This window comes from Poromitra crassiceps, assembly GCF_964638095.1.
Source record: "Poromitra crassiceps genome assembly, chromosome: 9".
Classification (NCBI taxonomy): domain Eukaryota; kingdom Metazoa; phylum Chordata; class Actinopteri; order Beryciformes; family Melamphaidae; genus Poromitra; species Poromitra crassiceps.
The window spans coordinates 25401930-25417069 of NC_139630.1; the positions used below are offsets into that span (position 1 = coordinate 25401930).

At 47.1% G+C, this 15140-nt stretch overlaps 1 protein-coding gene across 2 annotated transcripts in view; it reads left to right on the plus strand.

The window, feature by feature from the left end:
• Positions 1–15140, plus strand: part of LOC310782762 (inverted formin-2-like) — a 55349-nt gene that overhangs the window by 27094 nt on the left and 13115 nt on the right. For both annotated transcript variants that reach the window (XM_083643503.1, XM_083643504.1), the window contains exons 2-7: positions 4402–4547; positions 6594–6855; positions 8323–8438; positions 11894–12053; positions 12150–12183; positions 14520–14661. In XM_083643503.1, coding sequence (XP_083499629.1) covers positions 4416–4547; positions 6594–6855; positions 8323–8438; positions 11894–12053; positions 12150–12183; positions 14520–14661 — 846 coding nt within the window. In that variant the 5' untranslated portion in view covers positions 4402–4415. The remainder of the gene's footprint in view (positions 1–4401; positions 4548–6593; positions 6856–8322; positions 8439–11893; positions 12054–12149; positions 12184–14519; positions 14662–15140) is intronic.

Here is a 15140-nt window from a genome sequence, read left to right on the forward strand (position 1 = left end):
TGTATTTTATAACTATGTACTTTATGTTAATTTCTATATGTAGGTATGTATTTATGTATTGTGAGTCGTAAGTATTGTATTTGCACCTGACAATCCTGTCAGCCACGCCCTTCCTTTTTTTTTGAGGACCACAATGGAAATAAGCCTGTGGCTTTGTTGTGTTTTAATCCTCGGCAGTTTTTGATGTTTCATAATGTCTGTCTTCTGTGAAGCAGCATTATGTGTGCTTTAAATTGTCAAATAAAACTTAAAACGTAATCAGGGGAGAGCATAGAACATTTAACTCGGGGGGGGGGGGGGGGGATATATTCTAAATATATATTCTAAATATAGCCCAATCACTTGGTTTGACCAAGTGAAAGTATTATAAGGATTTCTATAAAGTAAAGGTAAAGGTAAAGTCCCACTGATTGTCACACAATGTGTGAAATTTGTTCTCCGCGTTTGACCCATCCCCTGGGGGAGCGGTGAGCAGCAGCGTGCGCCGCGCTCAGGAATCACATGGTGATCTAACCCCCCAATTCCAACCCTTTGATGCTGAGTGCCAAGCAGGGAGGCAAATGGGTCCCATTTTTATAGTCTTTGGTATGACTCGGCCGGGGATCGAACTCACGACCTCCCAGTCTCAGGACGGACACTCAGACCACAAGGCCACTGAGCTGGTCTATGGGAAGATTATGGGAATTATGGGAAGATTATGGGAAGATTAATGGGGAATGAAATCCCTTAGGCTCCATGCCAAACCTGGAAGAGGGTGTGACTTTGGCACTATAGGAGCCATAGAGATATTCCACTTGCTCCCAGGGCCAGGCTCTATGTAGTGGAGGATGGGCTCAGGGCCAGGCTCTATGTAGTGGAGGATGGGCTCAGGGCCAGGCTCTATGTAGTGGAGGATGGGGTCAGGGCCAGGCTCTATGTAGTGGAGGATGGGCTCAGGGCCAGGCTCTATGTAGTGGAGGATGGGCTCAGGGCCAGGCTCTATGTAGTGGAGGATGGGCTCAGGGCCAGGCTCTATGTAGTGGAGGATGGGCTCAGGGCCAGGCTCTATGTAGTGGAGGATGGGCTCAGGGCCAGGCTCTATGTAGTGGAGGATGGACTCAGGGCCAGGCTCTATGTAGTGGAGGATGGACTCAGGGCCAGGCTCTATGTAGTGGAGGATGGGCTCAGGGCCAGGCTCTATGTAGTGGAGGATGGGCTCAGGGCCAGGCTCTATGTAGTGGAGGATGGGCTCAGGGCCAGGCTCTATGTAGTGGAGGATGGGCTCAGGGCCAGGCTCTATGTAGTGGAGGATGGGCTCAGGAGGTCTTGTTTTGTTGGCTACTTTGATATTCTGATGTCTTTGTGTCGTCTACCTGCTTACTGTCAATCAAATAACCCCACTGTGGATAATACGCTCTCTCTTGCTTTCTGTGTCTCTCTCTCCCTCCTTCCCTCCCTCCCTCCCTCTCTTTCTATCCGTCTCTCTCTTCTCTCTCTCTCTCCCTCTCTCTCATGCTCTCTGTCTCTCTGTGTGTGTCTCTCTCTCCTGATCTTCCACCTATTAATACATGTCTTTTCTCTCACCTTCCCTCCTCTTTATTTGGCTCTTCCTCTGGTCGTATCCCAGCATGCCTTTGGGGTCCGTCTCTGGTTTCCTCCTCGGGCGCCGGGCGAGAGTTTCAGTCTGATGGATTAAGGGCAGCATCAAACCGCTCACATCGCCATCTGTGAGAAAGTGACAGAGAGCAGGTAGAAAGCAGAGACTGTGTAATAATATGGACGGAGCAATCGTGACGTCACCCATTGGTTTGTGGACTATGGCATTTTGACCGTTGCCATCTTTTTTTTTTTTTTGCCAAAAGTGACGATATGTGTGCCATGGAGGTGGGGAGGAGCTGATGCCTAGCAGACAGCTAGTGGCCAGAGCCATTGGCTGGCCACCTACTAGTGGGCACACCCTTAAAGATGCATAACTTTACGCCTTAAAGGGCCCATATTTTGCGAATATAATTTATTATTATTTTATTGTTGGCCTCCAGTAGAGTAACTTATAATAGCATCATTCATAGTTTAAAAAACGCATTGTTTATCTTGTACTGGCTATCACTGCCCCTTTCAGTTCACCCTCTGTCTGAAATGCTCTGTTTTAGGTCCTGTCCCCCCACCCTCCGGAAAATACTCCAGGCGGGCAGCGGGGGGAAAGTTGTGTTTGCAAACCTCTGCCCAGACAGAGGACCCGGACCCCAGGTTGAGAACCACTGCAAATCACAATGGTGCAGAGAGGGAGAGAGGGAGAGGGAGAGGGAGAGGGAGAGGGAGAGGGAGAGAGAGAGAGAGAGGGAGAGGGAGAGGGAGAGGGAGGGAGAGAGAGAGAGAGAGAGAGAGGGAGAGGGAGAGGGAGAGGGAGAGGGAGAGAGAGAGGGAGAGGGAGAGGGAGAGGGAGAGGGAGAGAGAGAGAGAGAGGGAGAGGGAGAGAGAGAGAGGGAGAGGGAGAGAGAGAGGGAGAGGGAGAGAGAGAGAGAGAGAGGGAGAGGGAGAGGACGCTGTAAAATTGGTTGGGGATTCGCCGTCTAGCGGCGTCAACTCCTTGTTGTGAGGAATGAGGAAATGCCATTTCCTCATTTAACGTGCTTGTCCCTCATCTAGCAAAGCCTTCTGCAGGCTCACCGGAATGAGTTTTGAAATGGAGGGACAATAAAATGTCCCCCCCCACTAGGCATGGGTCGATTTCCGGTTTTACCGGTTCGGTTCGGCATACGAGCCCAAACCGGTTTGATCACGTGCAAACCGAAAAAACCTAAAAAAAAAAAAAAAAAAAAAAAAAAAAAAAATTGCCAGTCCATTCTGATTGCACTATTGTTCGTATTAGCCTCTTCTCATGTTGCACTAGTAGGCAAAAGTCTTATTTTGTTTATTATGTTGATGTTTGAAGAAAAGTTAAGCTGAATAGTTATGAGAAATAAAAACAGTGTGTTGTTACAGTTAAAAGGTTCTGCTTATTTGTATTCAGTGTTCGTGCTGGTTGGCAGCATACCAGCTTAGAGGTGCATTATCGCCACCAACTGCAGCCGCTTTGATACGTTTTTTTGGGGAATATCGAACCGGTTTCAAAATGTTCAAACCGACCCATGCCTAGGCCCTATATTGTGTGAATTTGTGAGTTTTGAAGTTTATAAGGCAGCTCAGCTGTAAGCCAATCCATTCTGATTGCACTGCTTGTGTTTTTATTAGCCTTTTTCTCAAGTTGCACTATAGGCAGAAGTCTTATTTCATTTATTATTTTGATGTTTAGAAGAAAAGTTGAGCTGAATAGTTATGAGAAATAAATACAGGGTGTTTGTTACACAGGTGTCCTGCTTCTTTTTATTCAGTATCATTGCTGGTTGACAATACCAGCTTAGAGGTGTATTATCGCTATCAGGTGGACTGAAGTTGCACTACAGACAGTTATGGGCCACACTCGGGAGCCCTGATTGATTTTTTTTTTTTTTTTTTTTTTTTTTTTTTATTACAAAAAAAATCGGTATACCGGTTCGATCCGGTTTAGATGGCAATATCGAACCGGTTTTAAAATTTTCAAACCGACCCAGCCCTACCCCCCACCGACATGATTGCAAGTTCTTGGTAAACGACACGATAACGTTTTGGACGAGTTACGTTCGAGTATGCACAGTCTCGCTGTCGCCGCTCGTCGGAGGCAAGTCGTGGCTGCGCAAAACCATGCCTGTTGCGGCAGTCTACTGGAATGTCAGAACAGGGAAGGGAGGGGCAGGGCGCGCGCGCGCCGCGGCCCCGGGCTAGGCTTGGCAAAGTTGGCATCACCATGGTAACAAGTCCTACCTGACGTCACTAGAACTGTGGCTCTTGCACAAATCGGCACAAATCCATGTCCTCTCGTCTAGGAGACTTTATGCGGGGGGGGGGGGGGGGGTTCATGGGGGTAACATTAAAACACCTTCACCTATTTATTTGAAGCTTAGCCCATGTTTAATATGACCATCCAAGATTGTAACAACATATATATGATACAAAATTAAGAAATGCATAATATGGCCCCTTTAATACAATTTAAACGGGTGAGTTATATACAAATTCATCAAAACCGTTTTTGAACCAGGCTGTAAACGCGTTTATTTCTGCCGTAAATTCAGCCATTTTAACATGGGGGGTCCATGGAGAATGAGTGGAGTCAGCCTCAAATCTCAAGTGGCCATTCGAGGAGCTGCGGTTTTGGCACTTCCGCATTTGCTTCATTTTTCAGGTCCGGAGGTTGCCACTTGGTTTAGGCTACTTCCATATATGGAAGGTTGCGAATTTGAATCTACTGGAGAATTTTGAGGAAAAAAAAGAATAATAATATTGGGTTATTTACTGCTGGCTAACTAAAGGCTAAATCAAAACATGGCTTCTCTCTCTCTGCAGCTCCCCTCGACGCCATGGCAGCCAAGGCCAAGTGGGGCGCGGTCAAGGATCATGTGATCCCGGGCAGCCCCACCCACGACCTGGACGCCGTTTTGGAGGCCAACCTGGAGAATGCCGACCCAGAGCTCTGCATCAAGCTGCTGCAGGTAGGAAGCTACGCTAATGCTACGCTAATAAGTGTTTTAGACCAGTGGTTCTCAACCTTTTTGAGCCACGACCCCCAAAAAACTTTAGGGTGGGGTTCGACCCCCCTCCTGCCACTACCCAACCCAACAACAGTGTGCACGCATTCACACACTAATTGCACTCACTCACTGAAATTGTTGTTATAGTTTATATAACATTATAAATACATTGAATCAGTGGTATGGTTGATTTAATCATCAATGGAGGGAAAAAAAATATTTTTGACAATCATCCCGCGAGCCCCTAAAATAATCTCGCAACCCCCTGGGGGGTCCCGACCCCCAGGTTGAGAACCACTGTTTTAGACAGTCGTGCTTCTTACTGAAGCCCTGAGAGTAGAGGTCTTCGGGTATGCCCGACCCCCCGAATACCAGAGGTTCCGACCCGGACCCGGCCGGGTCTGGGTCCATTCAAAATAAGTTCCTCCGGGTCTGGGTCGGTTCCGGTAGCGATTGTCACGGGTCTCGGGGCTCTGACAGTGAAATGCCGGGTCCAATAAGACCTGAGTGGACCCGGCGATCAGCGCTGATCACGAGAGAAACGCATCAAAACAGCACACGTGAGGCTTGTTGTCACAAACTGCAAGTAAATCCATAGAGAAAATAACTAGCAAAGAGCGTTCCCATCTGCAATGAAAATTACTTCCTCGTTTACATGAGGCGCATGTGACCACATGCGTACACATTCGCACACATGCGCCTCAGGCAAACGAGGAAGTGATTTTCGTTGCAGAGAGGTAACCCTCTTGCTGGCTCCTCTCGCTATGGATTTAATTGAAGATGACTGTTTCCCGTACTTTTGGATTATTATTCGATGATCGCATGGTGAGTACACAAGTCACAACATGTATGTGATTGTTTCTAGTGCTGTTGTGTGTGTTTTTGGGGGAAGGAACGGTGGTAGCATAGAGAGACTGCCACTGTACTATCTAACTAGCGTTAGGCAGCATCAACCAGGTGAGAATGCTATAACGTTAAGATGCACAAAGTTTCATTTGATATACAACTTGTAGCAGTTAACAAGCAACTTTGACGTCGACACCACTAGTCTCTGCCTCGGTATTTCTCGGATCTGTACGGGGCCGGGTCTCAGATTTGTAATAATAGACGGGTCCACTCCGGGTCCAGGTCCGACATTTATCGGTTCTGAACGGGGCCGGGTCTCAGATGTCTAATAATAGACGGGTCCATTACGGGTTCGGGCACAAATTCCCCGGGTCCATTAGGGTCGGGGTCCGTGATTTTGGACCCGTGAAGACCTCTACCTGAGAGGCAAGTGAGAGAGACAACACAAATCTACATCTCTCCTGTCATGAAGAAAAGGTGCCAGGTGATTTCTTTGTTCCTAATTCTTTTATTTTTGTAATGTGTTTGTTGTTGTTGTTGTTTCCATACTAATTTCAGTCACAAGAGTGCACCACTACCCCATGTTCTAAATAGGACTAAAAGCATTCATGAAAAGAAAGACATGGCAGTTATGTTACATAACTTGCTAACACACTACATTGATCTGCATGGGGAAATCCGGACTCAGCTGGAGGAAAACATGAATGTTTTTAGTTCTATTTAGAAGATGGGGTAGTGGTGCACTGTTGTGCCTGAGATGAATATTACAACAATCACCTGGTCCTGGAAAAATGAGCCTAAAAAGAAGGAACGAGGGAAGAAGGAAAAAAACATTCACCTGCCAAAAGTTCTGTCTGTGAAAACAGGTGGAAAAGGTTTTGGCAGGTGATTTTTATTAATTTATTTATAAAGATTATGATGGTAAACCTTTTTTTCACCTGTTTCACAGATGAAAACCCCCCATTAAGGAACGTAGAAAGATGATCCTGGCCAAACCGTTCCCCCCCACCTGTTCTTAAATTAAGAAAGAAATTTAGATCAGACGTAGAAAACTCGTTTCTCTCACTTGCCTCTCGGGCTTCCGTAGTTCCTACAAAGTGCAGTAATAAGACGACGCCCTGCGTCAGCACCGGTGACCTCTCTCTCTGTGACCTCTCTCAGGTACCGACCGTAGTGAACTATTCTGGGCTGCGTCGGCGCCTGGAGGCGGCAGACCGGGCGTGGATGGGGGGGTTCTTGGAGCTACGGGGGCTGGACCTGCTGATGGAGGCCCTGGAGCGCCTGTCGGGTCGGGGGTGCGCTCGCATCGCAGACGCCCTGCTGCAGCTCACCTGCGTGGCATGCGTCCGCGCTGTCATGAACTCCTCCTCCGGACTGCACTTCATCCTGGACAACGAGGGATACGTCCGGACGCTGTCACAAGGTAGACTGAGGCACCGCCAGTGCCAGGGTGGAGGGTTTGATTCCCACTGGGTTCACCCCATCTGTATCCCACTCTACTCATTCATCCACTATCACTATTGTCTCCATTGTCCTATTATGATGTTCATTACCTTTATTCTAGCAGCTATTTCCTAAAAGCACTTTAAAGTCGAGCTGAAATGGGGTTCCCAGGGTATACGATTCCTTATTGTCATGTATTCCGACTGAAACAGGGTATAGAGTGGCAGGACATAGTGTGGGGAGGAGTTTGATTTGACCGTTGGAAAGTGGGCGTGTCTGGGATGAGGACTGGAGTTGACTTGACTGAGCAGGGTAGTGATCTGTGCCTCGGAGCCCTGCGAGACAGCAGTCTGCACTCCGCACCGCAAAATAATGTATTTTACCCGGACAAATCTGAAACCTATCGGTCACATTTCATTTAACACTCTATGTACAAACACAATATAATGTAAATGCAGCCCTGTGCACTGTGTGCTCACTGGCTGGTTCACTGCGCCCAGCCCCAGAGCAGAGGACCATGGCGGTTGGCCACCTCCGGGTGGACAGCCTCCTTCTCCCTGAGGGAGAGTGCTGGCTGTCCGCCTTGAAGTGTCCGACGGGCCACGGTAAATAACGATATTCCTGGAATGCGAGTTAACGAGCCAGTTACATGTCCTTTGCATTCTACATCAAATGAAGACATTACCGTTTGTTTTATTTTGTATGTTACATAGTTATTGGCTAAGTATATTAACATTTATGTGAGAGAAAAAGTGTGCCCATGTAGTCACTAGGCAGCCATGTTGCTTGCTACGTGACGTCAGCACACTGTAGATGAATGAACTCAGCATGGTTGACTTTTGTTGTGAAAAACCAAAGAAAATGGATTTTTGTGATTTTTTTTGGCAGGGTGGGATAGGATTGTTGATTTTGTTCGTCGATATCGGAGGTTCCTAAACTTTTCACACAGTCAGAGTACGACTATGTACCAAAGCTTTTTTTCATTAGCCATGCTGTAGTTTGCTTTCTGCCAAACACTGGGATTTCCCAGCCTGAATGCTACATTCAACATACCATGACATTGTCAAATGCCCACATTTCCAAGAAGCACTTGAATGCATCACAATGTGATCGTTGAATGTCAGTTATTTGCTTTCTTGGTGTCCAGGGCATTTCTATAGTAACGGGATCTTCTCCAATTCTGCAGCTGCTTAGGCTGCTGTTGTCCGTTTCAGACCGCAAATAACCAACATAACATTTAGCCAGCGCAAAATTGATGTGACACAACAAACATCGGCCACTGCCATCGGTGAATGCCATCTAGTGTCCAGTGTCCGTGAATGGTCATGTGATACGTGTATGTAGTTGACCATTGGCTGTAGTCTTTGTGGTTGTGTTCAAGTGCAAGTTCAACTTTGTGTTGCTTTAAGCTGCTGTCTGTCCTCTGTCCTCTGTCCTCTGTCCTAAGCTCTGGACACATCTAACCTCATGGTGAAGAAGCAGGTGTTTGAGCTGCTGGCAGCCCTCAGCATGTTTGACCCGCGGGGACACCACCTGGCCCTGGACGCCCTGGAGCATTACAAGGTAACACACACGCACGCACACACACACACACACACACACACACACACACACACACACTGACACACACACACGCACGCACACACACGCACGCACACACACACACACACACACACACACACACACACACACACACACACACACACACACACACACACACACACACACACACACACACACACAGGGAGAGGCCTTACACAAAGTTGCATATAAAAACCCACAGGTAATAAAACCTTGTGCTTTTTTGACACAGGAACTTACTCTTGTTGTCGTATTATATTCATAGCAGGTGTAACATTACTGTCATTTATAGTCAAAAGAGAGACATGACAGTAATGTTACATCACTTGCTAATACACAATATCATGTACCTTGTGTTTAGAGTGCATGGAGAAATTAAAACTCACCTGGACAACAACAAACACTTGAAAAATGTCTGATTTGGATGATCCAGGCTCAAATCCTGTGTCATCTCGTGGAATCTCGCGGGGGGGGGGGGGGGGTTTCATGGGGGTAACATTCAAACACGTTCACCTATTTATTTGAAGCGTAGGCCACATTTAATATGACCATCCAAGATTGTAACAGCATATGATACAAAATAAAGAAAAGCATAATATGGCCCCTTTAACTTTGAGTACAAAATTAAGATATTCATAAGTGTGGCTAATCAACACTGTAAGGCTACGTTCACACACAGCACCCAAGCCTTGCCTACGCCTTGCCTTTACCCACGCTTTTAAATAGGCGTCCTTTTTAGTCAATGAGGCTGTGTACACAGGGCGCCTCAACGTGAACCTTGCTTGTACCCACGCCTCGCCTGAGCTGCGCCGATTTTATCGTTTAGGCGTGAGTTCGATTTTCAAGCCGACTAGGCGCATGAAGGCACACTTCTTCTGTCAAGGCATGAAGGAAAAACGCGACAATATCCGTGGGAAATGGCAAAGTCAACTGAATTTCAAAATAAAATGGTGTTACTACAACAATGTTGGGCAGAGAGAGAGAGAGAGAGAGAGAGAGTGATTGACGGGTGGCTATCACGTGGGGCTTTCTCCCCGTCGGTAAACAAATCTTCAGGAGAGAGAATAGCGACCGAAGAAGCAAGATGGACAATGAAAAGTTAATCCACTTAGTACAAACAGCATCCAGTTCTCTATGACAGCAGTCACCAAAGAAGGAGACCTGGTTATACATATCCAGCATCAATAGCACATTAAATATATCAGATTTAATTTACCTACCCATGATATACTCTTGTGATAATTAGGGACCACACGTGACCAAAAAAACACTCGGGAGAGAGGAGAGGCGCTTGTAACTCGGCTCAGGTGAACGTGCAATAGGCGTGCAGTGTGATCACAGAAGCATGTGATAGGTTCACGCGCAGCTCAAGGTCTGTAGGCGTAGGCGTGGGTTGAGGCAAGGCAAGGCGTAGGTGCCCTGTGTGAACGTAGCGTAAGAACATGACAAAATACACTGGAGGTGGGCTTTAAGTCATAAACACACTATTTAGATCAGACTTTACAAAATGTGATCACCAGACTTGTTTTCCTCTCACTTGCCTCTCGGGGCTTCCGTACATGTCTTTAAATGAGCCTGGATGGTCAAATGATCCACGGAGCAGCTTTAAGGATTCTCCAAGTTTCAGGAGGCTTTGAAACAAAATCTAATGTTCTCAAGTGTTGTGCAGCGTGAAACCTTCATGGTCCACTTGGTGTAAGCTGGAGAAACACTGGAGCAGAATGAGATGTTGTAAGGTGGTGAAGGAAGGCCAACACCCTCCACAGAGCAGCAGGCAGATTATTATTACAGCAGCAATGCAAACTGGGCTTGATCTTAGGATCGGTGCGATATTCATTCAGAGCTTTTTAATCAGACACGTTTAGTGTTTTACTAAAGGGTGTAAAAGCAGATAAACACAAGCCAGAACAAACACATCACATCGTTTTAGATCAAGTTCATCACGCTTCCTCTGTTCCTCTGTCCTCGCTCGGCACTATCTCTGCCCAGGCTTGTAGTATACTCTGGTTTTATTTACAGGAGAGGTGGTGCGGGATATAATAATTATTTTCACCCTGGACAAGTATTTACCTGTTCATTCATTTTCCCAGAGAACCACAATCAAATCAAATCAATATCAAACCTCAAGTGACGTCATTGCTGCCTGCATCAAGTTCAAGTCTAAACAAAACAGCTCCACCCTCCTGGGTTTTTTCCTGCATCGAGGAATTTTGGCGAGAGGCGAAGCCATTTGGACGTTGAAATGACTTTATGTCTGAAACTTGTGGTGCTGTGAAAACACATTGCTCCGTCATTTCTGACAATGGCTGATAGTTTTCAGTAAAACCCTGACACTAACCCAAAAGTCACCTGTAGGCTACGCACAACAGTACACACACACATTCAGGTCTACACTCCCCATGGGCCGATTAAGACCTCATGGTGTCCCTGGGCAACAGTGACTGTGAAGTGCCCCCCACACCGGAGCACACAAACCATACCTATCCCCAGGGCCATATTGGTCCTTGAGTTTTGTCTAACTCTTGAGAAAGAGATGCCCTTTGGTAAGTAGGCTATGTAGGCTTATATCTGCTATAATCTACACAGAAAAGGAGAACAGTCAAGATCAAGCTTTATTTGACCAAGCTGCCCAAACTCACTCAAACAAGTAGCCTACATCTTTCAACCAGGAGATGGCGACATTGATTGCACTGACCATTGATAAATAGAATAGAAAAAAAAATGTCATGCCAAACAAACACAAGTATTCAGGATTTCTCCCAGAATTGTACTCTTAGCAGTTTACACGTCCATTCCGTAACTTCTAACGCTTACTGACACCGGTGGCCGTTAGAGTAACTGCAGGCAGCATGCGCTTGAGGTGGCATGCGTGCACCGTACTCGCACGCGCCCAGCAGCTGCCTGCTAAAACAGCAGAGGTGTTGGTTGCTTTGTAATGTTAGCTAGCTGATAAAAGTCACGTAAAAACGGCAACCGGGACAATTTATTGGCCAGATCAGCCTTGAGACGGCCAGGAAGGGTTCTGGACGGATTTGCGGACATTATTGTGGCATGTTTGATCATGTTTTGGCTTGCATTGGCTGCGGGGAAGTGGATACTCACATTAGCATGAGCCAGGAAATAGCCTGCTCCCCCGTACAGTCTAATGCCTGGGGCTGATGTGAGCTGGATGCAACCACGGAACAGTCAACTGTTTGAACAGTCAACTGTTTGAACAGTCAAACAATGTTCCATAAGCATAACGGTAGTTACTTTCATTTGAATTTCGTTTGTTGTTTGTTGTCTCAGAGCCTGATGCTGGTTGGTTGATGTGCTGTTTGTTTATTGTTTATTGTCTCAGAGCCTGAAGCTGGTTGGTTGATGTGCTGTTTGTTTATTGTTTATTGTCTCAGAGCCTGAAGCTGGTTGGTTGATGTGCTGTTTGTTTGTCGTCTCAGAGCCTGAAGAAGCAGCAGTATCGCTTCAGTGTGATCATGAACGAGCTTCAGGCCACCGACAACGTCCCCTACATGGTGACGCTGATGAGCGTCATCAACGTCCTGCTGTTCAAGATCGAAGACCTGAGGAAGAGGGACAAACTACGCCAGGAGTTCATCGGTAAGACACGGGCTGTCAGAAGAGACCCGAGCAGAGTATTATGGCATTTCTTCTCATTCAAGCATCACAGCTCTGACCAACACCTCTGCTTCACAGGCCTGCAGCTGCTGGACTTACTGCCCAGACTGAGGTACAGAGGAACTATTGAATATCTTTCTCTGATTCAACATCTAAGAGTTGGGTCACATGCCGCGCCTTTTGCCATGGCGCACTGAGATCAAGAAAAATCTCACCCTCATTTTAATGTCGCAAGCGCACCGCATGTCACACAGCCAGAGAGAGAGAGAGAGAGAGAGAGACATGTATTCACAGTGAGATTTTTCTGTGCCATATGAAGTAAAGCTACTACAGCTTTACTGCGATGTAACCCATCATTTCAGATAACTACTAACAAATGTGTGTGTGTGAAGTTGTTGTCGTTGAGTGCGTGGCAACGCTAGGCGCACCCGTAGCACAACCATCCAAGCATTTGATAAAGGTTCTGTGGGGCGTCTGGATAGTCTCACCTGGTCAGACCCAACGTCTCACGTCGGCACGCTTCCAGCGACGGAGGCTCTGAATCACAAGTCAGCATTTCCGGGTTTTGCTGTAGGAATGCCTACGGTAAGGGGGGGTACGGTGGGGCAGTGGTAAGCGCTGTCGCCTCACAGCTCGAAGGTCCTGGGTTCGATTCCCACCTAGGACGCTGTGAACGCTGAAGGAATGCGTGCCCGTCCGCATGTCCTCGAGTGCCCACCGCCCGGGGTGGGGTCGTCAAAAGGGCCTTTCTGTGTGGAGTTTGCATGTTCTCCCCGTGCCTCCCGGGGGTTTCCTTCATATAGGAACCCCCTTCACCAAAAACATGCAATATCCTGGTTGCTAATGTGGTTCCTCCTCTGGTTGTTAAGGGCGCCTGTTCGGAGGGAAGGGAACCGGTTGGAATAGCGTGAACCTCCCACGTGCTATGTCCTACCGGTGAAGCTTTCCCTGTCAGGTGAAAAGAAGCGGCTGGCTAACTGCCCATGTCTCGGAGAAAGCATGGAGCCAGTTTCGGCTCTCCCCAGATCGGCAGAGGGTGAGGCAGCAACCAGGATAAATAAATTAAATTGGCACTAATGGGTGATAAAAATGGGATAAAAAATCGGGAAAAAAATATTTATTAAAAAAAAGGAATGCCTACGGTAAAATATGATTGGCTGGGCTGTTATGGAAGTCCGGCTCTCTGTGCGTGCATTGGTGCATCGTTCCAAATTTACTGCCCCACGAGTTGTGTCACGCCATCCGTGGTTGGTCAATTCATATGTCTGAACAAAAAGGGAAGCACGCACATCTCCGTAAAAATTTGCAGGTGCTGGACTCAAAAATACACACCATAGAAAGAAGAGGAAGTCCGCACACTGTTGACGCTCCTAACCCATCAGGTACCTGATGAAGACCCGAAGGGGTCGAAACGTTGTGTGAGCCCTAAATAAAATTGTGGTCGCTGGAGCGTCAACGGGGACACCTCGGCATTCCGAAATGTCGGCACTCCGAAATACCGGCATTCCGACAAAATTCTAACCCTAACCTCGCCATTGCGAAAGAACCCTCCCCAGACCCTAACCCTAAACCTAACCTCTCCCACCCCCCACGCCTAAGCCTAACCTAACCTCTCGGCGAAACATTTTTTGGAGATAAAAAAGGGCCGCCTCTCCGAAAGCATAGAAGTCAATGATCGGAATGCCGACACTTCGGAATGGCGAGGTGTCCCCAGCGTCAACAGTGTGCGGACTTCCTCTTCTTTCTACAATTCATATGTCTGTCACGCATTTAGTTTTGATCTTAGGGGGGCGGTCCTTCAAGAGTTGTGCACCAGATGTCTGGGTACTGTGAGACTATAGCGTCTGGGTAATGTGGAGGTAAAAGCATTCACCTACCATGCACTGTGGAGACCCTGGTTCAATTCATGGCAGCGATACTTCCAGCTTGGTCAGAGGTTCCTACAGACACAATAGACCCATTTCACGGGGGGCATTTTGTGCCAAAAAGGCAGTGTAAACACAGGTGCAAGCAACACACTAATGAGGGTTTCCAAATTCCAATCAAAATCACAAAATTGCCCCCCGTGAAAAGGGTCCATCGGGTGTTTCTGCAGGTGGGAAGCCTGTATGTGTCCTGGTAGCTGCAATAATGCCTCCTCTGGTGAGTCGGGGCGACTGTTCGGGGCAAGGGGAACCGGGGTAATAGTGTGATCTTCCCACGCGCTACGTTCTGTCGGTGAAACCCCTCGCTGTCAGGTGAAAAGAAGCAGCTGGTGACTGCACATGTATCGGAGGAAGCATGTGCTAGTCTACAACTCTCCCCAGGCCAAGTACAATTTTCCAACATGAGAGCGCTGTGTCAATCTGAGGTTTATGTAAACTGTGTGTGTGTGCGTGCATGTGTCTGTGTGTGTGTGTGTGTGTGTGTGTGTCTGTGTGTGTGCGTGCGTGCGCGTGTGTGTTGCAGGGAGACCGAGGATGAGGATCTGAATATCCAGGTGGAGGCGTTTGAAGACGCCATGTGTGAAGACAAGGAGGAGATAGAGAGAGTTTACGGTGGAATCGACATGAGCAGCCACAGAGAGGTGTTCAGCTCTCTGTTCACCAGGGTACACTACACACACACACACACACACACACACACACACACACACACACACACACACACACACACACACACATACATTTTAATAACCTTTGTGTTCACGTTTAGACAAAAAAAATATTTACAGTAACAATAATAAATGCACTTACAAACATTGGACATCTCAGAACAACACTTATATCCAATCTGAGTTTATGGATATAGGAAAACAGCGCTTCCTCCAAATGTGGCGACTGCCAATTATTGCAGAAATAGAGCAGAATTTGACCAATACCTTGGCTTTTGGTTTGGGCGATCCTGCCATCTGCAGGCCACTTACAGTACAACCAGCCTAGGCTTCCAAATAAAAATACAAGCTAATTACATTTGTACCCAAGGTGTATAATAGCATCTTTGAGCAGTTGGTACTTTAAAAAGATTGGTAGAAAATGCATCTTAATAATAGTAGTAGTCAAAAGTACATCCTATACTTCCAGAATAGAG